General features: G+C 35.1%; 1 protein-coding gene across 29 annotated transcripts in view; it reads right to left on the reverse strand.

The window, feature by feature from the left end:
• Positions 1–27,456, reverse strand: part of trol (terribly reduced optic lobes) — a 1,082,793-nt gene that overhangs the window by 66,531 nt on the left and 988,806 nt on the right. For 28 of the 29 annotated variants that reach the window (XM_072534000.1, XM_072533999.1, XM_072534008.1 and 25 more), the window contains 17 exons: positions 25,208–25,435; positions 23,314–23,454; positions 22,892–23,140; positions 22,179–22,582; positions 21,780–22,085; positions 21,403–21,729; positions 20,859–21,004; positions 18,556–18,778; positions 13,799–13,939; positions 13,389–13,670; positions 12,811–13,019; positions 9,497–9,725; positions 9,257–9,427; positions 8,727–9,200; positions 8,415–8,650; positions 5,527–5,732; positions 1,374–1,664 (listed from right to left, as the gene is read on the reverse strand). In XM_072534000.1, the coding sequence (XP_072390101.1) occupies positions 1,374–1,664; positions 5,527–5,732; positions 8,415–8,650; positions 8,727–9,200; positions 9,257–9,427; positions 9,497–9,725; positions 12,811–13,019; positions 13,389–13,670; positions 13,799–13,939; positions 18,556–18,778; positions 20,859–21,004; positions 21,403–21,729; positions 21,780–22,085; positions 22,179–22,582; positions 22,892–23,140; positions 23,314–23,454; positions 25,208–25,435 (4,263 nt within the window). The remainder of the gene's footprint in view (positions 1–1,373; positions 1,665–5,526; positions 5,733–8,414; positions 8,651–8,726; positions 9,201–9,256; positions 9,428–9,496; positions 9,726–12,810; positions 13,020–13,388; positions 13,671–13,798; positions 13,940–18,555; positions 18,779–20,858; positions 21,005–21,402; positions 21,730–21,779; positions 22,086–22,178; positions 22,583–22,891; positions 23,141–23,313; positions 23,455–25,207; positions 25,436–27,456) is intronic. The other variant, XM_072533998.1, reaches the window with a different exon arrangement.

Consider the following 27,456-nt stretch of genomic DNA (forward strand, 5'->3'; position numbering starts at 1 on the left):
TTCTTGGATAGTCTGTGGCCTATTTACATGATTTTTAAATAACCCCATAAAAAAATATTCAGGAGGTTCCAAATCCGGGCAGTTGCTGGCCATTCGATAGCTCTTCTTCTTCCAATCCAACGATTTGGAAATATGTTGCCGAAAAACTCACGAACGCCTCGAAGATAATGAGGAGATGCTCCATCTTGCTTAAACCAAATTAGGAAAAAATATGACTAATTCTGGAATTACCTCCAATTCTAAAAAGTATTTTTCACCCGTTTTGGTTCTATCCAAAAATAAGGTCCAATAATAGTATTATTAATCATTCCTGCTCACACATTGATCTATTGTCGATTCTATGTATGTGCCTCCACCATCCTATTGCGGATTTTTATCTGAGCAGTACCTGCAGTTTTGTTTATTGACTGTGTCATTTAAATCGAAAATACGTTATCAAAAACAGCATATGGTTAAAAAAATTAGGATTAGTGTCAAATCTTTTCAACATTGTGTCACATCTATCTTGAGCACTTTTCATCCAATTTCTTGAGATTTTCTTGAGATTGTCAGTCTAGCGAGTAGGGGTTTTCCTCTACTTCTGTTGTCTAACCTCGATCTCCACTCCAGCAATCTCTTCAGTTCCATTTCAGTGTGGCAACTCGGAAAATTACATCGGTGACTTTAGTCTTCATTTTTAACTCAGCCACGAAGCGATATACGCAGCATTGACCTTTCCATTTTCCTCTGAGCGTTTTAGAAGTTGTAACTGTCAATGTCAAAGTTTCGGCATCATAGGTCATCACAGGCAACCCACATTGGTCAAATGTTTCACGTTTTAAAGAAATTGGTATATCGCTTTTAGAACTTGAAAATACATTTTTCTAACTTTCTTTAGTTAGGTATATTCTTGAATCTCTCGTTGTTTAGCAGACAAGTAACCCAGAAATTGTAAATCTTGTTCAAATTGACCAATAAACTTCTCTTCTCAAAATCAAGGTGCACCAAAGCTGTGAAGTCGAGAGTCGGCAGGAGCTTGGTACTACAGGAACTGCTTTAAGCACCTTTCGAATAGAAGTGAAAGTAGCTTTGATGAGGTAAGTAAAAAATGAGCAAGAAGGGCAGAGCCATAGCTGTAGGGCATACACAAAAGATATTGCAGATCGCCGTATTTGCAAGTCTTAAGATCTCTTAGAAATGTACAACCTTCCCTATAAAAAGAAATTTTTAAATACTTAGGATCATTAAGAGACTTAAAATATTTACTCCCCAATGAAATTTATTGCGGACTAATGACTAATTGAAAACTTTAAGAGTGTTAAACGAATATTTGTGTTTGTAAATGTCTAACTAAAACAAAAAGCGTCTGTTTCGAATTGTGATTTTCTTCAAACCTGGAGTAACAAAGACGTAAATATTGCCTATCTCCATTCTCGCCTTATTCCTTACGACACATCTGATAGTCTGAGGGTTAAAACTCACAATGTGGGTAAAACTGGTGGCAGCTCCACCCGGATACCTCGTTTCTTGAATGTCGTGAATGTTTAAACTCTCAATGCTTATGTACAGATCCGGCGAAGATGCTTTACGATACTTACAAGTGAATCGCACTTGAGTACCGATCGGAGCCACGACCTCAGACGGCGTTATCTCCATTTCAATACCGCCTACAGATGTGCTATTCGCTATAGCAAAAATTTTAAATTATTTACCTTTTGGATAGCACTTTTCCGGATAATAAAGCCTAGTAAAAGTCAAAACACGGACTTGGATTTAGATCTGTCATCTTTTTAATATAATATAATAAAGTTCAATGTGAGGATTACTAAAGTTGTTTTTCTACGCTATAGTCGTTTTCAAGATAGTATAGAGTAGCAAATCATAAGGTAAACTTGCTTAAAATGATCTGGAGAGATCACCATAAGCGTACCAGTGACAACATATTTTTAGGACCTAAAAGGTGTTTTTTTAGAGGTATAGAAATGTAAGTTGGTAACACTTTTTTAACTGCTGGTTTAGAAGTAGAAGAAAGTTCATCATACGAATTCGAATGGTAGAAAGATTTACATACCTAGGTGCAATAATATCACGTAAACCTAACATTAAAGAAGAAATACAAGCTAGAATAATGGCAGGCAGTGGACGTGTACATGCTCTTAGTGGAATGTTGAAAAGCAAGTTTTTATTAAGAAAGGCAAAAATACAGTTATAAAAAACAACTATACAACCAATAGTAACATACTGCAGTGAGACATGGACAATGACAAAAAATGAACAAAATTTACTGGAGATATGGGAAAGGAAAATCCTGAGGATAAGAAGATCAAATGATGAGTTAAAGGAATTATATAATCAGCCTAATATAATAGGAGTCATAAAGGCACAGAGACTAAGATGAAGAGGTCACCTAGAAAGGATGCTGAACACGAGGACTCCAAAAAGGGTAATAAACTACACTATAGCTTCAAAAAAGAGAAAAGGTAGGCCAAAAAATAGATGGAATCAAGAGGTAGAAAAATATATGGAAAAAATTGGACTAGAAGGCGAGAAAAGAAAAATGAATAACAAGAAGGAATGGAGAAAAATCACATATCGAGCCAGAGAAGATCTCAGTACATAAAGAAAAGCGAAAATGAAGAAAGAACAAACGTTTCAAGCCATGGGCCTCTAAGGCCTTTAGTGCCATTGTATATATATATATACTTTTCTTGTCTAAACATCTCCTACAAGATTTTCGTTTTTAAGAATCCATTTCAGTTCAAAGCTGGAGAAAAAAATTAAGGTGACAACCAAAAAAGATTCGCTGGTAACACTCTTAAATTAAATTTGAAAAAAAAGAAAAAAAAATAACAGAAAACTAGTCGATGATAGCGAGAAACAAAAGTGTATATGAGCGAGACAAATTAGGATGGAAAAAATAAAGTGTTTGATATTTGTAATTGGTGTAGCAACACAATATTAAAAAATGGAATCTAGACATTCTAAGAGAAAAATATGATCTCGGCAACAACAGGTCACTGATAATGACATGAAGTGATATTTTTTCGTCGCATATTTTGGAGCATTTTTTCATAATTAAAAAAATAATTGTTCTACACTGACGTGAAAACCACTGTAACTGTTAAAACCGACAAAATTTGTATTCAAAATTAAATAATCGATAAAAATTGTCTAAATCCATGTCAGTTTTTCGTTATGAAAAATATAGTCTACCTACCTGCAGTAATTTAGTACTAAAAGTAGAAAAGACCTTAGCCTTAGTATTAAAATATTTTGATGCGAAAGTGCAGAAAATTTAGAGCCATCTGAAATAACTGTTATGTTTGATAAAGCACTATAGATTTCATGAAAAGAGTATGTTAATCTAAGCATAAAAGCATAATATTAAATATTTTAAAGTATTTATTATTTTCTGACTGTTATATCTATATATATATATATATATATATATATATACAGATTGAACCAATTTAAAACGGAACATACAATTTAATATATGTCTGTTTGAACTGCATTTGAAATAGTGGACCAATATAAAACTTGGACAAAAATAAATACATACCCGGTGATAGACATTGTATAAAATATCGTTCAACTATCTGTCTCCTTTAAAGGAAAGAGGACCTTGCCTAATAGTCGGAGAGATAGAGCCGAAATTTTGAACTGATCAGTAATATGACATTTCTCTATTGGAATATATTCATTGTAACTGGGTTAAGACTTTGCCTTACAGGCGGACGCCCCTCGTGGTACAGGGGGTGGCTATACAGGGATGAAGTTGCCATTTTTTTCGGAAAAATTAACGATCGATAATATGGCTGAACATTTGCCCAGAGTAAGATCTTGGTATAACTAGACGAAATCCCAAAGGGCGGACGAGAGAGTGGATACATAAGGGGTGGCGGACAGGGGTGAAGTTGCAATTTTTTGGGGAAAAATTAACGATAAGTAATATGTCCGCCATTTTCATGGCTTATTATTTAGCCCCTAAAAACTCTAAATCCAAAAGGGCGGACAGCTGGGATGGTACAGAGAGCCATAAAACGGGGTCAAATGTACCACTTACCTGCGCATTTTAGGTCTCGGTAACAATTTTCAAACTGATTTTATTATGATATTTTTATACCGATTGATTTGGAAATTTGTATGCTCACTTCTGTTACTATTCTGAAAAGGGTCAAGTAGAGTTTTCCTCAAAATTTTTCAAAAAAATTTCCGTAAATAAAAATTTTCGTAATTTTTTGAGGTAAAGTCTAATTTGTAGAATCCTTTCGATTTTCTGTCAGTTATACCATGATTTTTTTCCAAAAATTTTCAAACGATTTTTCCGATAAGAAAAAAAAAATTAGAAAAACTTTTCTAAAACATTTGATAAACCTCTACGTCATCGTCTGAATCTTTTATAGAATATTTTGTAGTTTTAAAATGATATTATGATAATGTTTTTTTTTCAAACTAAAGTCATATTTATCTTAATTTCTGAGCAATACGCTGTCAAACTCATATCATTACTAGTCTTTATTAATATTCTGCACTTTAAGCAAACCTTAAATATTTCTAGAAGTTATATAAAAGTAAAACTATGTACACTCTTCGTCTATAATATCAGAAAACGTGCTGCATGCAAATAACATTGTACTGCAGTCAATTAAAATAGTGCTTATAAATTTTACTTCAAAAAACTTGTCTTACCTTACGTTCAATGTACTAAAAGATCAACCAACAGTTAAAAATTAAGAAAACCAAAATATTAGAACATGTTTTAAATGATTTTCCCATTAGACCCATCACTTTTCATTTTACCCTCGTATACAATAAATAATGGAATATCGCAATCATTTAAGTGTTCCTATCAAGTTTTGCAGATTTAGTTTAAAGAATCTATGTTAGGGAGAGCCATAAAATAGAGAACATCGAGGAAAAACAATGTGTTCACTGGGTGGAAACTGTACAAGAATATTTGAGCAGGTCTTCCTATAAATAAGTCTAAAACAGCTTTGAATACATCCAGAGTAGCTTACAACAAGTTAAAGAAAAGCTTAGAGTCACCTATAACAGGTAAGATTAGGTATAGAACAGTTCAGACCTGTTATAAACTGTTCCAAGCTGTTCTAGATCTGTTACTAGAAAGACGATTCTGTGCAGATTTGTGTTGATATATTGAAGTGGTGGGTTCCAACATACTCAATATCTGCTCATCTTAGATAATTTTAAGTGTCATGAGATGAAAAAACATTAGCTCTGAATCTATCCACAAAGATTTTTATATATTTTGCATCTACTTTTGTAATTTCTAATATATTTACAAGCAGTTTATGTTATAATTACTAAAGAGCTTGTTTAAAGTCAATTAAATAGATTTTAAATTAAATTGTACAATGAAATCAAGTTAAATTTTAAACACAAGGGTATATTACTTTGGGTTTTGTGGCAGGAATTTTTTCTGTGGTTTTTAAACATTGGTATCACTTCCTATCTTGATTCTAGTATCAAATAGTACTAATATATATACAAAACAACTAATTTTTGTCTAATTGGTTCACTTACCTTCAAATTCGCAGTTTCTGCCGGTAAATTCGGGTTTGCAATGGCAAACTACCCTATGATCTGGACCTAGTTCGCAACTCTCTTCGTTTTCGTTACACGGGCACTTAGAACAAGATCCTAACGGTCTGGATTGATCGTAGTAGAGATCTTTGTAGTATCCGGCGTCGCAAGATTCACAAGATGAGCCTTCATATCCTTGAGGACATCTGTAAATAAACATTGTAGGTAAACAAGTGGAGAATACGAATGAAACATTTTGTTATCAGTAGTATTGTTCTTCAGCTAACGCATCCACTATTAGAATCGCACGTATAAGGTTAGGACATTATTATTAACATAAATCTCAATGCGACTCAGTTCAGGGTGTTAGGTGGTAATTTAATTAAGTAACATCAACGTAGTCAATATCTTCTTCTTAGAGTGCCATATCCCTACGGAACGTCGGCGACTACCATGCTTATAATATTTTTATACTGATCTCAGTCTTGCACTACGTGTAGCAATTGGTCCGCTGTCAAACCTGTCCACTGCCGCAAATTCCTCAACCAAGAGAGTTTCTTCCGTCCTATCCATTTCTTTCCTTCGATTTTACCGTTGAGAATGAGCCGAAGGAACTCATATCTTGGTCCTCTGATTATATGTCTAAGATATTCTAGTTTACGCCTCTTAATAATATTTAATAGAGTTCGTTGATGTCCCATTCTTCGAAGAACTTCTTCGTTTCTGGTTCTGCTAGTCCATGGAATTTTTAGTATCCTTCGATACAGCCACATCTCAAACGCCTCGATTTTATTTATGATATCGGCGTTTAAAGTCCAAGTTTCACATCCATACAAAAGTACAGACCACACGTAACATCTTGTAAACTTTTCACGGATTTCCAAATTTAATGAGTTGTTGGATAATAGAGGCTTGAATTTTTGAAATGAGTTTCTTGCCTGTTCAATTTTACATCGAATTTCGAAGGATGGATCTAGATTTTGGGTAATCCAACATCCAAGGTATTTGCATCTCTGAACTCTCTGCAGCGGTTGTTGGTTTAATATCAGTTGGGTTGCGCCGATATCCACTTTACTGGTCACCATGTATTTAGTTTTATCGATATTTATCGACAGTCCCCAATTTGTGCATTCCATGTCAACTCTATTGATTAGCTCTTGCAGATCGTCGATGTTTTCAGCTAGAATCACAGTATCGTCGGCGTACCGTATATTGTTAATTATTTCTCCTCCTATGATAATTCCTTTTTGATCTTTTAAAGCTTCCCTCAATAGATTCTCAGAATACACGTTAAAGAGGGTGTCAGATAGTACACAGCCTTGTCTTACGCCTCGTTCAATACTGATTGGCTTTGATTCTCTGTTGTTGGTATTAATAATGGCTGTTTGGTTCCAGTAAAGTTTGGCAATAAGTTTGATGTCTTTCTCATCTAGTTGGATGCTCTGCAAGGCGGTAATTAGTCTGGTATGCTGAACGCGATCAAATGCCTTTTCAAAATCAATGAAGCACATATATACGGGTTTTCTTACCTCCCAACATCGTTGAAGGAGTGTTTGCATAGAAAATAGTGCTTCTCTAGTTCCAAGGCATCTCCGGAACGCGAACTGCTCTTGACTAATTATTTCTTCGCACTTGTTGTTAATTCGATTTAGAAGAATATGCAACAGTATTTTAACGGCATGGCTCATTAAACTAATGAGTCTACAGTCGCTATAATGTCAATATAATGTATCGTATATTCAGGCGCTTGATATGTTGTCTTGTGATTTTAGAGCAAACCAACTGTTATACAGGGCTGCTCACTTTAGTGGCTAGTCCTAATCACCTTATATGACTTTCTAATGCAGTATTAATAGCAAGAGCTCTTAGAAGCAATTACTGAGGTACTCAGCAACGAACTGCCGAAAGTAAGCTAATTGAATTGGATCTGCAATTGTGATTTTCACATAACTGGCCACTTCTTTGTAAAGATTTGTTGTTTTCTAAACGCAAATTAACAAAAACGGTTTATTTGCTTCTTGGCAAGCTTTGTGTTCGCCTTATCACAAAAACCGTCCTAGTGTAAACCTTCCCATTGTTAGAGCTTTTTTGTTGAGTTGTTAGAGGATTCTTTTCCAGCGAAACAGTGAAAAACGAATTTTTCAGAGCGTGTATCTATGTTCACTTAAATCAAGAACGCTTGAAATTCGAGAAACCGGTGACTTTAACTCGCGCACAAGTACAGTTATTATTCTTCCAGGTTTCCAACTTCTTAAGACTTTGCACCCTCCCAGTTGTCTGGGAGACTTGGTTTTAGAGTTAACAAGGACACTAAATCTTCAGAGATAAGAAAGTTTATTTCTTACTCGTCCAGCTAATTTTCCTACCACTAATCGAGATGGCCATCTGTCAACGGTAACAAACCGCCATAGATAGTCAAGACGAAAGAATTTTAAAGCAGGCGGAATAAGGATAGGCTAAGTTGTACAGTGACGAAATCGGTAAGACCACAACACTGCTATCGATACTGGGCATCAGATTACAAATCTTATGATTGTAAAGGACCAAACAGGATCAACTTCTGTTGAAAATGTGAGAAAGAGGGCACCTAATCATTTATCTGCGATTAATAGGTGCATTGTACAAGAAATTTGATATTGCCCAAACAACAGAAGATCCAAAAAACACAACTTTACTGCTATCGAATGTGACACCACTCATTCTGCTTTGTTTTTTAGAGATAATAATAGAATGTTGTTAAGCAAAGATTTTTTGATTCATAAATATTTGATCTAATGCGTAGCCGAATCTCCGGATGTTTAGCTGAGTATTTCTAATTGTCTTCTGTATTTACATAAGTAGTTAGTTTAATTTTACGTAAACAAAAATATGCCTTAAAATGTGCTTACCTACAGACTTCTACGCTGGTAGCCCGGGAATTTCCAGTTATCTGTTCAACGGCAGTGTCGAGAGTAATGTCACTCAAGTATGCAGTGACAGTATCGCTAGATTGCGTGGCTCTAATCAAAATGGCGTCAATTTTAGCCAGAGTGGTAAGAATGTCTTCTCTGGAAGCTGGCTTAGGTCCTTGGTTCTGATCCCATCGGAACCAGTTGGCTGAGGGGTGTATTCTCACTGAAACAGGCTATAAACAGGTTTTAGCAAAACAATTCAATAAAATAAAACTTTAAGACCAATAATTGGAGCTTATTAGTACTTACGTTGACGATTCCGTCTCTTTGTTCTGCAGGATTGGTCCAGAAGATTGTAATTCCATTACCGATGATAATAACATCTTTATCGGGAATATATCTCGCTTGTGGCCTTTGTGTGAACCTCTGAGAATACTCCAAACTTCCTCCGTAAGATTTAATTTGATTTCCAGTGAAGGTGCTTGGTAGCGACCAGTAAAGAGTTTCCCTGTTGCTTGGTAGGAACCCATGGCTGATTTCATTCATCAATTCGTCGATGTCGAAGTTATCAGTAATTCTGGTGCGAAGTAAAATATCAGTTATAGTAAATCCATGGGCAGCCTTAGTGATCTGATAAGGAATTTGTTCGATGTATAGGTTGCTTTCGCTACACTCAGACACGATACCAGAACAGAAACAGAATTCACAACCGTCGATTGAGCTGGAGTTGAGACCGAAAGATCCACTGCGACAACGGTCACAGTTGTTGCCTTCAACGTTCACCTAAAATGGAATTAAAAGCAAATAAACAAACCTCAATTTTTCCAAATGTATCTTACTTTGCAAGCACATCTTCCGTCTCTACAGTCGGAGGAGAGGGAACCTCTTGGGTCGCAATTGCAAGGTGGTGGTGTTCCTCTGTAGGTGCAAGGTACTCCGTTAGATGGATCTCCGTTATACCCGGGCAAACATTCGTCACAGTAGTCACCAGTAGTGCCGTCTTTGCAATTCTACATAAACAGATCATGAATAAAACATTAATTCGGTATAAAACAGGTTTTACATATAGCTATCCTTACCAAGCAAAGTCCGGTATCCGGATCACATTCGTTTGAGTATCCATTACAGTCGCAAATCTCGCAGAGCCCAAGGTACAAACCGTTTGGTGTTCTGGTATAACCAACGTCACAATTCTCGCAAGACAAACCAGTGTAACCGAGTGGACAATGGCATTGTTCAACTTCCACAGCTCTTTGAAGAGAGCCAGTGTTGCGTTCGTTGGCGATGTCCAAAGAGACAGAAATAAGACTGAAAAAAATATGTGTGGATGTAGATATGTACAACTAATAACATATAAATAAAAGGCAGATATCGAGCACAGTTTTTTATTAAATCTTGCCCAAGTACTTTCGCTCTCAGAGCATCTTCAGAGGCATTTCGTCAAATATGTTGGCTATCCAGCACATCAATGAATTGTATATACATTTACACAAAAACTAACACTAGACAAAGGACAAACAGTTTAGAATTATTTCGAAGCTACATTGTCTCCCCCTACAAAAATTAATCTCTTAAAAACCCAATCCCTGCACTCCTAAACAAAATGTAGTAGGGTATGCTAAAAATACAAAAGGATATAGGGTGTATAATCCAACTATCAAAGAAATTATAGTAAGCAGAGATGTACAAATAATTATGGAAGATACAAAAAAGTTTGAAGTGATTCATTTTGATTTAAAAGATGAACACGAGGCAAAAGAAACTCTAGATTCAGTGGGGCAACAAAACAAATATAATGTTGAAACTGAGACTGAGGATAATGATAATATTTTTATTGACGAAGAATCTAGCTACTACAAGGAAGATAACTTAAGTGATAAAGACTTCAAAGTGCCCAATTTACCTGAAACATTACAAGAAGTACACAGAAAGTCAGAACGAGTATGAAAAAGAGAAGACTTTAGTGAATATGTTACATATATGTGTGCGGAGACAAGTGACATCAATGATGTTCCGTTAATAGTCTCGGACACATTACCACGTCCTGATGAAGCAAAGTGGAGAGAAGCCACGATGGATGAAATCCAATGTTTAAGTGACAACAATGCATGTGGCAGATGTGCCAGAAAATGGTAGTGTAATTGATAATAAATGGGTGTTTAAGTTAAAGTGTAATAGCGAAAATAAAATTACATATCGTGCAAGACTAGTAGCTAGGGGTTTGAATCAAAGATAATGTATAGACTATACAAAAACTTTTGCTCCGAAGATATTCTTCTTTAAGGTTGCTTTTTTCACTTTCTATAAAGTTAGGTTTTGATATTACTGATTTAGATGTTAAAACAGCATTTCTAAATGGTCATTTCAAAGAGAAAATATACATGCAATCAGAGGATTTTGATTTAGCGGGTAACAAAAGTTTAAAATTAAATAAGGCTATTAATGAGCTTAAACAGTCTTCTAGGGCCTGGAATTATGAAGTAAATAATGTTTGGGAAATATTAATTATAAGAAATTAAACATGAACCTCGTATCTATATAAAAAGAGAAAATAATAAAATTTCGGTCGTAGCAGTATTTGCAGATTATTTTTTTTTGTGTTTTCAAATGATGAAAGTGAAACAAGTAGACAAAAAAATGAGCTGAAAAGTAAATTTGTTATTAAAGATTTGGATAGAATTATGGAATGTTTAGGTATGCAAATAGACTTTGATCCAAATACAGTTTATATTGCTTTGAATCAGAAAAACTATATTATTAAATTGTTAAAGAGATTTAACATGAGTGATGCCAAATTTCAACAAAATGAGAAGAGTTCTATGTACCAGGGATTTAAAACTGGAACTAAGAGTTAGGTTGGCGAGGTGCTATGTTTTTTCAACTTTATTTTATGGAATGGAATCTTGGACCTTGAATGCGACATCAATGAAAAAACTGGAATCATTTGAGCTGTGGGTGTACAGAAGAATTCTGAAAATATCATGGACAGAACACGTCACAAACAAAGAGGTTCTGGGAAGGATGAACAATGAAATGAAAATTTTAAAATCAATAAAAACAAGAAAATTAGAATATCTCGGACATATTACACGTGGAGAGAAATACACCTTGCTCCAACTGATTATGCAGGGAAAGATCCAAGGAAAGAGAAGCATAGGAAGGCGTAGAATGTCATGGCTGCGCAACCTGAGAGAGTGGTACGGATGTACATCAAATGAACTTTTCAGAGCAGCCGTCTCAAAAGTCCGAATAGCTATGATGATTGCCGACCTCCGCCGCGGAGATGGCACTTGAAGAAGAAGAAGATGCCAAAGGAGGTAAAACTCCAATTGAACCAAAGTTATCTTGAAGAAAATTGTATAAAGAGATAAATTTCCTAAACAGAGGTTGATGTATTTATCTGTTCTAACCAGACCAGATATATTATCTACACTCACTTTTTTAAGCCAATTTAACAATGTATATAATGAGTTTCATTGGAAATGTGCAAAAAGAGTATTAAGGTATTTAAAGGACACTATTAATTATACTCTGTTATACTCAAAAGATGATTCAGAATTGCAAGGTTTTGTAGATGCTGATTGGGCAAGCAATACATTAGATCGAAGATCCTTTACTGGATATGTATTTAAACTTTGTGGCTCTGCAACAGCTTGGCAAAGTGCAAAACAAAGAACGGTAGCTTTATCTAGCTGCGAGGCAGAATATATAGCCTTGTCAGAGGCTGTTTTTCTTAGGGTTAGGTTTGCTAAGTGACTTAATTGAAAAAACTGAATGTATTACTTTATTTAACTGTAATCAAAGTGCACTAAACTTATCAGCAGATCCAATTTATCATAAAAGAAGTAAGCATATTGATGTAAGATATCATTTTTTGCGAGACCTAATATCTGACACGATCATTAATGTAAAATATATGTCTACTAATGTTATGCTAGCTGATGCGGTGAGTGGACTTTTTTTGAAGCTTTGAAGAAGGAAGCAATTTTCCTTTTCCTAAGAGAATACTCCCCGTGGAGATTAAGAGTTCTCAATCAAGTTAATTCTTAGTATCCGGAGCACCGAGTTTGTGTTGAGTTTTCATTATTATCATAACAATTACTGGTCAAGTTTTTTTTACCGTAACAATTACCCTGTTTTTTTCCTATAGGAATTTATATAGAATAAAATAGGAGGACCAAAAGATTAACATATTGTTTTACACATGAAAGATATACAAAAATAAATATACATATAGCAAATGCTTTGCGTTCACAATAAATATATTTGCGTTTCAGAAAGAACTCGATCAACGACCAGGAGCCAGTCAGAAATACACGCCAACCGATGTTGTATCTGCCTCAGCTGCAGGCGAAACATAGCACGGAACAAATAATTTATTGTTTGTACTTACGAAGATTCCTGGGTGTTTGTAAAGTAAGTAGCCTTGACGTAGATAGCTTCAAGATCGGCCAGAACCATAAGAAGGTGTTCTCTATCGGCCAACTGTCCATCGATACGCTGCCAATACTGTTCCAATACGGGTACTGCGAAAGTTTGAGGCGCGTTTGGATTTTGTTGAGTTTGGTTGCGGTTGTAGTACAAAAGATTGATTTTGTTTTTCTATAAAAGAGAAAAAATTATAAATGGTAGGTTAACACCAAAAAAACACTATAATTTATATTTCGGTGCATATATTGTCGTATTGACGGTATTTGACGTCATTGTTTTAGTTGACAAAATGATAAATGACGTATGTCATTTCAAATATAAGAAGAGTATGATACTAGGGCTCGCAATTTTATAATTGTTTGTAGTAAAGAAGCAGATCATCCGTAAACAATTTTGAGGTTAGAAAACAACATTGTTACTTAAATTTATAGAGAAATAACCAACTACCGAAAAAAATTGATTGTTTGATTATTTTCCTTTGATATTTTTTTATTGTTAGTATAGATTATGAAAAATACTAAATTTCTTGAAAATACTTACACTGACGAGCTCGACATCAGCTGCGTTATTTCTAGAACTCTGGCCACCCGGTATTGGTGTGTGACGTAGAGAGTACCTCAAGTAACCACCGTAGGACGTTAATTTGTTGCCCAAGTACCGGGACGGAAGCGACCAGTAGTAGACGTCGGAAGATCTGAATCCACTGTACGAGATTTGACGGCTTTGGGAGTCTAATCTTATGCCTTGTGTGATCGGGGTTTCTCTGTCAGAGTTGCCGACAATCAAGAAGTTTTGTTGTGAAGACACGAAGATGCTGGAGACCTAGAAAAAGCATAATGTTTATTTTCTTCCCTGACTAAGGTATCATCTTGTTTTCATCAACGTTTGTAGGTGTTTAGTAAGTAGAGATTTTACACTATTAATATCTTTTGAAATTGTTTTCAACTTACCTGTTCTCTGTACCAATTGGAGCTTGAACATTGCGAAGAAACTCCCATACAGAAGCAGGAGACACATCCGAATTGATTCTGGGTGCTCAGGTGGAAAGAGTTGGCCTTACATTGGTTACATGTGGGACCAGTTACCAAATTCTGCGAATCAAAATTTGTTGATGAGCATTAACAAAATGTTCTATATATAATCTTTATCAATCTATACATTTTAGTAATAATAGGGTGACATGACTACAAATATAGAGTTTCAATTGTAGTAGAAATGGAAAAATAAAATTATGTAAAGTATGTGCTATGTCTAGACGTCTTGGCATTATCCCATTCCTTTTATGTCTGCTATAATAGGTGTCAAAATATTTCAATCATTTCTTCTTGATTTTTGTTTCGGTTTTGTTGATCTCTGACTTGCTTCCCCGATTTCTAATTGGGGTCCCGATACTCGATGAGGGTAAAGAATAATTAAATATGTAGTATATTAAAAATTGTCCAGTATTTTTTGCAAAACTGGCGACTGTATGGCATGTAGAAGAGAATGCAGAATCGATGTTAATGACAAACTATCGATTTGAACCATCAAAACAGAATGATGGACCAATAGCCGGAGGAGGACCGGACTGGCTTGCTTAAGAACCACTACCGTTCGGCTGTTTAACGGCAGAGGGCGCCTGTGCGGTCTGGCAACCCCACGTCAAAAAAGGTGATGTAATCCTGATGGACATATGCAGACAAATCCATGGAACAGAATGCAAATCTAAAAGATTAAAAAAATGTAGCAGATTCCTGGATATGGCCTTGGATGATTGTCCGCATCGAGAAGACGCCCAGTTGCCCAATCTACAAGTGGTCAGTATGGAGAACATTAAACCGAATAAGAGTCGGTGTGACACGCGACATATGCACTGGAGATAAATTGCTATTTTAACTGAATATGTTAAGCGCTAGGCACAAAACACACAATAGATGTGAATGGGCCCTGACTTGAGGATTAACAAGCAAGAGGCTGTAGACCTAGGCCAGTACTAAGACAAGACATTTAAAATTGAGGACAAGAAAGGTAAAAGTAAAGTAAGGTAAATAATAAGGCAAACATGTAAGTCTGTTCCAAAATACTGGATATAGAATATGAAACGAAAAGAGGAAGGACAGGAAAATAAGGGAATATATGAAAAAGCCAAAGTGGATAATAAATAAAAATACTAAGTGAAAAATAATAGAACTAAACTAAATAATAGATAATGAGATTGAATACACTGTTTTAAATACTTAATATTTTCAAATAAAAAACTCCATTTTTCACTTCTACACTGTACATTTTTCAAATTTACCCAAATATACTTTCACAATTAGATATTTACCGTACGTTTCCAAAAGCACAGCGTGAAAAATAAATAAATGTTACAATAAACAATGGAAGTTAAGTTGAACACTATTGTTATTCCTTCGTACCATGAATAAGCACTTTAAAATAGAGAAAAGATAAAATTGTCCACATAAAAAAGTCGTAATAAGGTTTTTGTGAATTGCTTGTCTGGTTAATTTCTTTGGCTACCGTATATTTAGTTTTAGATGGAGTAAATTGAAAAAAATTGGTGTACGTAAACCGTATATTGGCACATTTTAGGATTGCAATATGTATATACTACATTTTTGTATAATTTAAAAATTTTCGTTGATAATTAAAATCATTCCCTATTGGCGATTCAAACAGTTTTTTAGGCAGTGTCAAATTTGTAATTATTACTGCCAGGTTCAATTCATATACATACTATAATTTATTATTTTTTTCAGCGATTTTTGTAAAATAATACGGTAAAACTCTATTGTAAGCTTATTATATTTATTAGAATTCCAAAAATTATTAGAAAAAAAATATTTGTGCACACATGCGTGCACGAATTCGTACTAGTATTAATCCTTACACTCTTGGCCGCTCTGCGGTACATTTTTTTTTGTGGTTAAAAAACTGTTTCAATTGCTAATAGATTTGAAAAGTGACTAAAGAAGTTTTCTATATGCTACAAAATCAAAGTTGTTCAAAATTTTACATAAACTTACTAATAGGCAAAAACGACTTTTCACAGATTTAATACCCTGAATTATAAAAAAACGTTTTAACAATTCAAACTTTGGTTTTCGAGCACCCAGAGAATTCTACCATCACTTAAGTTAAAGCTCTTGGTAAGTACTTTTATTATCTATATTGAGAAAAAGGGGTTAGTATTATGAAATTGATTCAAGAATTTCAAAACTGCCGAGTACTTTGGCTTACTTTAGATGCATAATACTCGATTTTTCCAATTTTTGAAGCAGTTAGATAAGGTCAATAATGGCTAAAACACCAAAAATAAAGAGTTAAAGGTTGTTGTACATATGAAGAACTATCATCACACCAAGTTTCGTTACTCTAAAAGTTCAAAGATTTTTTTGCTGCTAGCTTGAAAATTCGAAAAAACGCGATTTTCACGAAAATGATCAATTTCAAACAGCTCTAACTCTGAATCTACTCGATAAATTTTAATTTACCAAGTCTCATTTAAATAAGGTAAATAAAAAGGTCTAAAGGTAATAAAAAAACCTTTAAAATAAGACCTATCAAAAGTATTTCTAATTACCCATTCACTATTTATGATTTTTTAAAAATTACCAAAATCTTTAAATTTCGTCCACACTAATTTAGTCCCCGACAATGGATCTTGAGATCTAGGATTTTGAAAATTGTTTTGTAAATAGCTGACGTTATAACAAAAAAATGAGCTATTCTAAATTAAAATCGGTTTATAGGACAACGAGATATAGCTTTTTGAATATAGGCTAAAAAGGGCCTTTTTGGGCCTTTGAGAGGGGATTTCTCGGGCCCTAGTATACCTAGAGGGCTGAAATTTGAACTGTAGTCTTATTTCATAAGGTATAATAACATACTATAATTTGGAGCAAATCCGAAGACCCCTCCCACAAAAGTGGGTGAAAAGTATTGGAATTGCTCTCATATGTATATATATATATATATATATATATATATATATATATATATATATATATATATATATATATATATATATATATATATATATATATATGTATACAGACGGATGCTGAGACTTCCATTAATACAAAAAGTTACTAATGGTGAGGTACTTTGGCGCATGAGTAAACAAAAAGAATTACTCAGCAGAAAATACAATACTTGCGTCATGTGTTGAGAGGTGAAAGTTATGAATTACTCCAAATCATATTCGAAGGTAAAGTGTAGGGCAAAAGATCAGTTGGAAGACGCCAGAACTCGGGGCTGAAAGACCTGAGAAGATGGTTTGACCGCTCATCCACAGAAATCTTTCGTGCAGCAGTTTCCAAAGCTACAATTGCCATTTAGATCGGAAACCTTCGAAAGGAGATGGCGCAATAAGAAGAAGCATAGTGAATAAAGGTACATATTTGTGAATATTTCGTTGTATCCCAGATTTATCCGGTTAATACTATATTATCCTGTTCAAATAAATAACCGTTTCTAATTTGGAGTAAAAATTAATGTGATCATTAAAGTTCTAAATGCTTAGTTATATTTTTTTGGACAATATTTTTGTAGTATATGCTTGATACAGAAAAGAAAGCAAATAAAATTTAAATGTAAGTAATACTATTTATACCAAAGTTTAAAATGTACTGCTTTATCCATTTGGCATTGGATGTATCTAGAGTGGCCCGCATAAATCAAGAAATTTTGGGGTTTACCCTGAAGCTGAAATTAAAATTTTAAAAAGTGTGCGTTAATTTTGGTGAGCAGTGTATAAATAGATGCATAAGTCATTAAATTATATGCCAGGTATTTAGCAGGAATGCACAGAAAAACATAAACAAGTCATAAAAAAGCGCCACATTTCAACGATTATGTACCAATAACGGTTCAAATAATTCCACTACTGGATTAAATATAGAATAACAGATTCTGAAAATATTCCACCAAAAGATTGTAGCATGTTTTTACCGCTTTATTTACCGTGTATTGAAATGTTTTTTTTTTTTAGAAAGTTTAAAGAACCTTGGTATATTCTCTCACAGAATTCGATAGCTTGTAGATCAAGTCTCTTTTACCCTTAAAATTCGAATTTGCCTCTAAACGTCCCCTACTTTCAAAGTATATTGCGTCCATTATGGCTTGTTCTGTTGGATTATTCTATGAGATTCTGTCATGCTCATTCGGAGTGTGGATGGAAGCAAAGAGATTCCATCAGAGAGTAGTTGGCGGAGGGTAAACAGCGTGTTAAGTCACTTAGAGGTCGGTCTCGCACTAGGCGAGAGCTTTCCCGAGGATCATGCAGGTGGCAAATATCGAATTAAGTCGCCTACGAAAAATAATCTTCCGATTTGTATATTTATTTGGACTAAAGTAACTATTGGCTGAGATTTTTTTTTTTTGGTTTTGTTTTTTTTTAGTTGTCACAATGCTCAAATATAATTTCTGAGAGAAGTCGATGACAAGGTTCTGTGCTTGTGGATAATGAAACCAAGTCGTTTCAGCAACTTAATGTAAGTGTAAGCTTGCAGTATTTTATTTCGTCTACCATCAGATCCAGCAGATAGTGCATCGATCTGAGTTTCACATTTTTGTTCAGTGCCAAATCAAATTGAACTTATGCCATTTTCATACAAATATCTTTTATATATACCAAATCTTTTAGTACCTCAAGTTTTTAATCAAATCTATTTTAAAAGTGCTTAAACGTAATAGAGCTAAAAAATATTAAACATTACAATACCTTGCATCTACAACGTCCGAACTGATCAGGTCTAGTGTCGACTGATCCAGCGGGGTCACAATATGGTCTCGGTGGTGGTCTTACAGGCTTGCAAGAATCGCCGGAAACTAGAGGATTGCCTTCGTATCCTGGGGCGCAAGACTGACAACGGTTGCCTACATAACCGGGTGGGCAGTTGCAGACGACGTCGCCATCGGCACCTAGTTGACATGTTCTGCCAAATCTGAAAACATTTATGTGATAAATAACTATATTCATTATACGACAAAAATTGCACACATAAATGCTAAAACATTTTAAATTTGCGAAAGTAAATGTGTTTAACTTTCTTTAAAATTTACTCGACTACTGCGAAGAAGCTTTGGAGCAAATAAAAAAAAAACAGGAGAAGTAGAAAATTATTAATACGACAACATTTAATAAAAATCTATAGCTTTACAATTACGCAGCTTTATTAAACTATTGTAGATATGTTCTAAGACTTATTTGTTTTAAAGTTAGGCCATTACTCCATTCAATTTGGGCCACTTTCTATAAAAAAACTTCTTCTGTGAATTATTTTTCTTCCTCAAGTTCCATTTCCAGTTCACAATCATAAACCAACTGTTCTAAAGGGTTGTTTTGACCAGCAATCATACTATTCTGGATGATCGAGTAAAAGAGAGTTGGTTAAATGTAAAAACGAACATTATACACACTGTCAAAGGATCTTTCGGTGAAAATACAGTAAATAGGAATAAAAAATTTCACAACAAAACGCCATGGTTCTGTAAGGAAATTAAAGAAAAATGCAAAGAAAAGTAAAAACCCTTCTGGAATACATAAATAATAAGATACCACATTCATGAAAACTGTAAGAGAATTCGCAATTAGACACATGGTTTTGCTGGAATAACCAAAAACAACCACTGGGAAACTTCTTAAAAGATTTGCAATATTACTTATATGAATTACAAAAGGAAATATGGAGATTTATAAGAGGATAGAGACGAGAAATGAAGGAAATAATTAGGGTGAAAGGCATAGAGATACACATGTGGATAGATTACTTGAAAAGACTGTACTCAAAAGACCAACCGACACCAGTAGAACCAAAAACACCAGAAATTACAAGTGATGAAAAAACCAAAAAAAAGCACAGTGAAAGAGGAAAAAGCACAAAAAAAAGTAAAACAACAGAAAAGCTGTAGATGGAATAGCAAATGAACAAATGAACTATTAAAATGTTGCGGAACAATGAAGACAGACCTAGTAACACAGCTCATTAACAAAATATTACAATACAAAAAGGTACCCAAAGAATGAAAAGGAAGCAATCCTGGTGTTTAAAAAGGTGAAAAACAAGAACAGAAAAACTATAGAGAGATCAATCTATTAAATAACAAGCTAAATCTAACGACAAAAATGGTAACCAAATTAATAAACGAAAGAATATCACTTGAGGATGAACAACAAGGCTTCCGAAGCAAGATACAATATTTGTTATAAGGCACATCATGGATATGGAGACAACAGAAATGCGAATACTAAGCGGAATCACGGGAAACACACTAAGGGATCGAAAACGAAGTGACGAAATCAGAACAGTATGTAAGGGGGAAAAGATAAGAGAGTGTATACTTACTAAGAAGAGAGAATCGAAGAATCATGTGGGCAATAGCAGACGATAGAGTGGTCAACATAGCAAGAAGCAAATAGCCGACAGGTAGAAAAAATGTCAGCCGACCACTAAGTGACAATATAACATGAAAGCACGATCCAAGGAGACAGAGATAGACATAATAGATTCTTAAACCAAGATATTCGTCTTTCGACTCTATTTCTGTCCTCCATCTTGCCTTTGCGCATTTTTACAGCGCAATTTTAAAATTAAGTATTTGATCTAGACAAGGATATTTATTAGTTGTGATCGATCTTGTTGGATCAATAATCTGTGTTTTAGCAATCTACATAATTTTTCTTCTGTTTCCATAATGATCTTTCGCTTTCTATCCAGCAGTATATTGCGATATTCCGTTCTCTATTTACTTACATCTTTCTGAATAATACGCTCCTTTTGCCTCTCTTATTTTTTATTTTATTTTAATTATCTACAAAATTTCATTTGACATCCAGTCTTGCTCTTTGTGCTATTGCAAGCACCATTTTACTTGGCTTCATAACTGCTATTTTAAAAATCTGCCACTGATGTTCGGAGTTGTTATCTTTTAATCTAGGTGAACTTAATCTAAAGAATGTCAAGAATAACAACTAAGATAAATGTAATAAATTCAACTTGTGGTAACAATTACTGTGGTACTTACTGATTTTCGGGCGTAGTATGTGGACATGGGCATACTTGACATTCTCTTCCGTCGTTGTACATGCCTGGAGGACATTGGACTGGTTCTTTGGTACACAATCCCAACCACGGTCCGTTTCTTTGACGTGAGAATCCAGGAGCACATTTCTATAATACAAATATACATAGTAACAAAACAACGAATTCGAAGTTCCACAGAACAATAAATAGTCAATAAATACGCCAAGTGTCAAATGTCAACAGTCAACAAATTGTAGTTTAAATGACACTTGATATTAGAACCATACAAGAAGTCACCACTGTTACGTTACATGACTATATTGGCTCAAACCCAAATACAAATACTTCACTATAAAACTCAGATGAACATAAATATTTTTATTGGCGGCGTCAATGTCAACTATATGTACGTCAAGTGTCGAAGTTCTCTACAGTCAATAAATTTAGATGTTAAGTGCCAAAACATGTCAAGTGTCAACTGTAGAAACACTAGGATTCATTTATACTTACAGGATAAAATCCTGAAGTAAAAAAAAATTTCTTACCTCACAAGATGTTCCAGAGTACCCAACAGGACAACTACATTCCTCAACGTAACTAGCAGGTCCAAGTCCGACATTAGATATACCGGCAGAGTCCATTTCGACGTTAGTAATGCTGGTGTTTAGCGTACCTTCGTTGTACTGAAGCTTGATCAAGATTTTGTCGACGTTTTCGAGCACCATCATAATTTCTTCTCTAGTAGCGACCTTTTCGCGGGAACCTGGCGATCTCTCGACCCATTCGCCTTCGAAGAATCGTACTCTGATGTTCTCGTCGGTGTTTGGTGCCGGTGAGTGAGAAGAGCTGTGCAAAAGGGTATATCCGTTTCCCTAGAAATTTCCTGTTAGTATATATATGGTTGAGACAAGTATTTACTTACGCTTATGATGATGTTGGGCCCTTGAAGTGGAGTTCCTCTGTTGGAATGTCTGATCCAGTAATTGAGATATCCTCCGTAACTCTTCAGTTGATTACCGTTGTAGTTTTCGGGTAAAGTAAAGTATGGAATCACGTTCAGTTGGCTTAATCTAGAATCTGAAGGAACAGTTGCTAGGACACCTTGCGGGCCTAATGGAGTTAATGAGGGTTCAGCTCCCGTATAGATTGGTTCATCTCTAAAATCGACAGATCCTGATGGATCTACGCGGGCTCCTAACATCTTGAATGCGTCGAATGGTGGTTGGAACTATAATAATTAAATAGAATAGGACTTAATAGGAACCAAAACGGACAGACTAAATTGCAAAAAACTTGTAAGTAGTTGTTTGCGTGTACTTACTTGGAATGTAAATAGATCAGCAGATCTGCAGCTGCTGGTATGTCCGAAACAGAAACATTTGATACATTCTCCTTCATTTCTGGCTTGTACATTAAAGTACCCTGGTCTGCAAGGATTGTCGCGTTTCACACTGAGTATCGTATCAGGTACGGCAAAAGTGGCTCCCTTAATGTTGATAGCTTCGCAGGAGTAAGCTCCTTGATCTTCCACTTGGATATTTTCGCAAATCAAGGTACCAACACCGTTACTGCTAGTCATTCTACATTTGGCTGGTACGTGGCCCCAGTTTAGACGCCAGACTATTTCGGGGGTGGGAATTCCGACAGCTGTACAGGAAATTTCGAAGATTTCTCCTACGTTTAGAGATACCATTGGAGGAGGTGGTCTGGATATGACAGGTTTAGCTAAAATTGTAAATATGCATAACTATTATTGATTTCCAAGAACTACAACAAAGAGTGCATTATCGACGCTATACCCAGAACGCCAAAATTAAGTTTAAATGAAAGGGTTACTGCGTCTAAAAATCTAGCTGGTATACTTTTTTGAAAATCAACAACTTGGTCAAAAAAAAAACAGAATAAAACACTCTAAATAAATGCTTTATAATTTTTTTTTGTAAATGTTCAATCTCTCTACTCATTGCGTTCGGTTACGGGCCCCTGATGCTAGAAAGTATATAATAAAAATATGAATCATCCAACTCTACTTACAACATCCAACTTCATCGCTTCCATCTACACAATCGCTTTGCATATCGCAGTGGTAACTTTTTGGAATGCACTGGTTGCTCGAATGACAAGCGAACTGATGGTATTGACACATCGATCCGGGCGAATTAGTGGCGCAGTTCTTTTCATCGGAATTGTCTGAACAATCGTCATCAGAGTCACACATCCAGGTTTTAAGGATGCATTTTTTGTTGTCGCATTGGAATTCGTTGGGTTCGCAACCACCAGGCCCTAAAATATAAAAGATAGGATAAAATAAAAAACATCAGTCTAGAGCTAATGCTTCTATAGGAACACGAATTACCACTAAAAATTCTACAGCTTGATAAATACGCTTCACGTTAAGTAGTTTTCGCAGCCGATAAAAAAGTATTTATATTACAGATAAAATATGATATACTTACTGTAACCGTCCTCATCGGAACCGTCGGAACAGTCGAAATGTCCATCTCTAAGCTTTGATCTTGGTATACAATCTCCGTTAGAGCAAGTTGCTTCATACACGGGATTGCATTCTGAGGGTGGTGGAGGTGGGCGAATTGGTCCTAAATTTTAAACATATTATCAGTGTCCTTGTATTAAATAAAGCATAAAATATTCAAAAAATGGAAATAAGTACACTTTGGCAAATATGCAAAATGTATATTAAACAAATAGTATCGAACGTGCCTTTAGTATCTCTGTATTTCTATACAGCCAGAAATTGTAGAACTAGCTTCGGTAATACCATCAAAACCTTAACTTACACGAATGGCTCCTCCGAAACAACGCAAACTCTTTTTCAGAAAATATTCTGCCGACCTATTTCTCTGAATAAAGTGTAAAATCCGTTGTTTTGAAAAAAAGTTGACAATATAGGAGGGGTTTTAAAGAAAATCTAAAAGATTACATGGGCTCCGGAATAAATTGGACATTTACTGACAAATCTCCTGATCAATTATTTCTTTTATATAAGGACTATTCAAAAGAACTATTAAAACACGGCGAAAATGTTTTCATGAAATAATTTCAAAAGTTAATACAGAAAATAATTGTACAAAATAGTATCCTTGACAAAGGGCAAGCAATGTCTTTTATGAAAAGAGATCCTATAAATTCCAAGATGAACAGCACAGTAAACAGAACAACAAAAGAAGAATATCAAGGCTTCAGAAAAGGTTGAAATAAAAGAAATAATACAGGCAAGACTGAAAAGAATCATATAAGACTGTCTTGCAATGAGGTAAAGGTTATAATAGGAGATTTTAAGTGAAGATATGGCAGCATGGACCAAGGTCTAACATTCATACCACATGTTAACGCGACAGTCCAGTAAACAGCAATGGCCAGAGTCGCAATAAGAAAACTCACGAGAAGAAAAGCAAATTACCTATGAAAACAAAATTCATATGCATCTCTCGCATGGGGATAGCTAAGTCCCAACAACAAAAAGAAGATTCAAGCAGCACACAACAAGTGCCTTAGAAAATCTGAAAACGTGCCTGGATACGTCGCTGAACGATTTCTATTCAGAGACCTAAAACAAATAAGAGTACTGGATATGATGGAGAAAAAAGCCAGAACACAATTCGCTGAATTAGCGAGAGATATTAAGGTATGGTGTGTACCGTAGATAAAACCATGAACATCAGGCAGTGGCGAAGGAAAGTATCCGACAGGGCAGAATGGAAGAACATTGTTAAGCAGGCCAAGACTCACAAAGGGTTGTAGCGCCATTAGAAGAAGAAGAAGAAGTGTACCGTAGATGGAAGCACAGAAGATCCATTATTTTCCATTAAAAATAGTAGATATCTTTTTAGTTGAAAAATAAAACATAGTTCCAAAGAAAATAGGATCATAAATAAACAAACGACAAAAAATCTTTACGATACTTACCACATAGCAATTATGGATAGCATTAAATAAAGAACAAAATATTAAAATAACGAAAAATGGTTTTTATGGCGAACAGTACCTGATCCTCGATAGTTGGTATGAAGTGGCGGTAAAATGCCGAATTTAGAATGCGTGGGATAGAGTTTAGATCCAAATCTCGCTGCATAACCAAAAGTAGCATTAAATAAATATAAAGACTATTAGTATTTTAATTTATGTTTTTTGTTTATTTTATTAATTAATAAGGTGAAATATATAGAAATATTTTAAAATGTTTTCGGTATAATACCAAAATGGTTGTTGCGAGGTAACGTTTGTTGCATAATCCACAACCACAAACAATACAAACAAATTTATTTTATTGTGACACTTAATTCGTTATTAATGTATACTCTTTAATAAAAAAACAAAAAAAAAACTTACTTCTTACTACAGTGACCGGTACCGAGACTCTGGTACCCGGTGCGTTGGGAGGGAATCCTCTAGCTATACACAGGTAAGTTCCAGAATGCTCCAGTTGGATGTTGGGAATGGTAAGTCGACCGTGGACGTCGGTGGTACCGGGTGGTAGAGGAGCTCCGTTGGCTCTGGCCCAATAAACTTGAGCTCTGGTCTGTCCTTCGTCTCTGCAAGTCAGCACAACTTCTTGTCCTAGATATTAGATAAATATATGAGTTTTTGGTAAGTAGATATGATAGATCCTGTATATATTTACAAAGGGTACAGTGGAAACACCGGTACAGTTATATAATGTACATGATAATATATTCGCTAGTCCAATGGGGATTGGTTTCTCTTTGTCCAAGATTTAATACCTATAGTATGATAGCGACAATTTAATATTAGCATTATCAACAGATAAATTTTGAACACATGCAGAGAACATAAAAGTGATGATCAATAATTGAACTAGAAATAACTGGCTGGAACAAAGAAATGTCGCACAATACGAAGTAGTAAGTCGTTTCAATTACTTACTAGGGATCTGTTATCACAAACAATGGAGGATGGGAAGAAGAAATGCGTCGACGCTGTACAATGGTTAGATGAGCAACAGTAAACCTTACTAAAATCTGGAAAGATACGGCCCTAACTAAGAACACCAAACTACGCGTAGTACGGGCACTTATCTTTTTTATCACTACCCACCACTTGGAACATCAAAAAGTCTAACACTACGTATAATGGCATTTAAGATCTTGGTCTTTTGTAAAATGATGCGCATACCCTAGACAGCATACCGCCTACCACAACTACCAACTAAAATATAGTGAGGTCTTTTGGACACATAGACAGACGAAGAAAAGGGATGCGGTTGAAGGAAAAGTAGATAGACGAGGAAAAAACTTGACCTCCACGGTCAGATCAAATAAAAAGTATCCCTGGTGTCTATTACTCTATCTCTCTTTATCACTAGCTCTCTCTATCTCTCTCTCTTTCACCGGGGTACCACAGTATAAGCAGGATAATGAAGACTAGATAGCAACTGTACGTCGAATACCATAACGTCCCCACCTCATTAAGACGGATAAAAGACATAGAATATGGTAGCAACATGTAGATGATGTGTTCTTCATATGATCTTATGGACTAGAACAATCAAATTATTGATGGACATCAACTACAAAAAAGAATCGATAAAATTCACTACCCTTTCTGAATGTGTGAATCTCAAAGTAGGATACACAAAAACCACACACACCAACAAATGTTAGAATTGTCATCCAATCCATAACGTAAATATTACGGATTATCAAACACACCGAGATCTATTTTAACCAAACCAGAACTAACAATGAACAAAAAACTGCATTTATATTTTATAAAGGTATTTACCTTTTGAATATGATAGTTTTTATTGGAAAGAAACTTCAAAGCCACTAAGTGCTACAATCAATGAGCATGAATTATACATTTAATCTCATAGATCTCAGCTATGCAAACATACTTGAAATAATAAACATAAGAGTCCAATGGAAAGATGCATTAACAGTTGCTGAGGTAAGGAAAATTAACGAAGCTCACATCTCACCAAATGAAACAAATTGCAGCTTCTTCTTCTTTAGATGCAAATCCACTAATGGATGTTAGCGATCACATTTTCCATTAATTCTCTATTTCTTGCAATATGTATCAGAGATTGTATGTCGTTAATCCCTGTCCATTGCCTTATGTTTCGGAGCCAGGACATTTTCTTGCGTCCCATTCCTCTCTTGCCTTCAATTTTACCCTCGATTATAAGTTGGAGGAACTGGTATTTTTCATTTCGCATGATGTGACCTAGATACGCCGTTTTCCTTTTCTTGATGGTTTCGAAAAGTTGGCGTTCTTGGTTTATTCTTTTAAGGACATCTATATTTGTGATTTTCGCTGTCCATGGTATTTTTAGGATACGGCGATAGAGCCACATTTCGAAAGCTTCTAATCTGTTTATATCCCTCGTTTTGAGTGTCCAGCCCTCTACGCCATATAGCAGCACTGACCACACGTAGCACTTAGTAAACCTTAGTCTCAGTTGAAGATCGAACTCTGAACAAGTCAGTACCTTCTTGAATTTTACGAAAGCTTGTCGAGCTTGCTCAATACGACATTTTACTTCCCTGTCCGATGCCCAGTCTTCAAAAAGCCACGATCCCAGGTATTTAAATTTACTCACTCTTTCAATGGACTTA

Source organism: Diabrotica undecimpunctata, chromosome 6 (genome assembly GCF_040954645.1).
Source record: "Diabrotica undecimpunctata isolate CICGRU chromosome 6, icDiaUnde3, whole genome shotgun sequence".
Classification (NCBI taxonomy): Eukaryota; Metazoa; Arthropoda; class Insecta; order Coleoptera; family Chrysomelidae; genus Diabrotica; species Diabrotica undecimpunctata.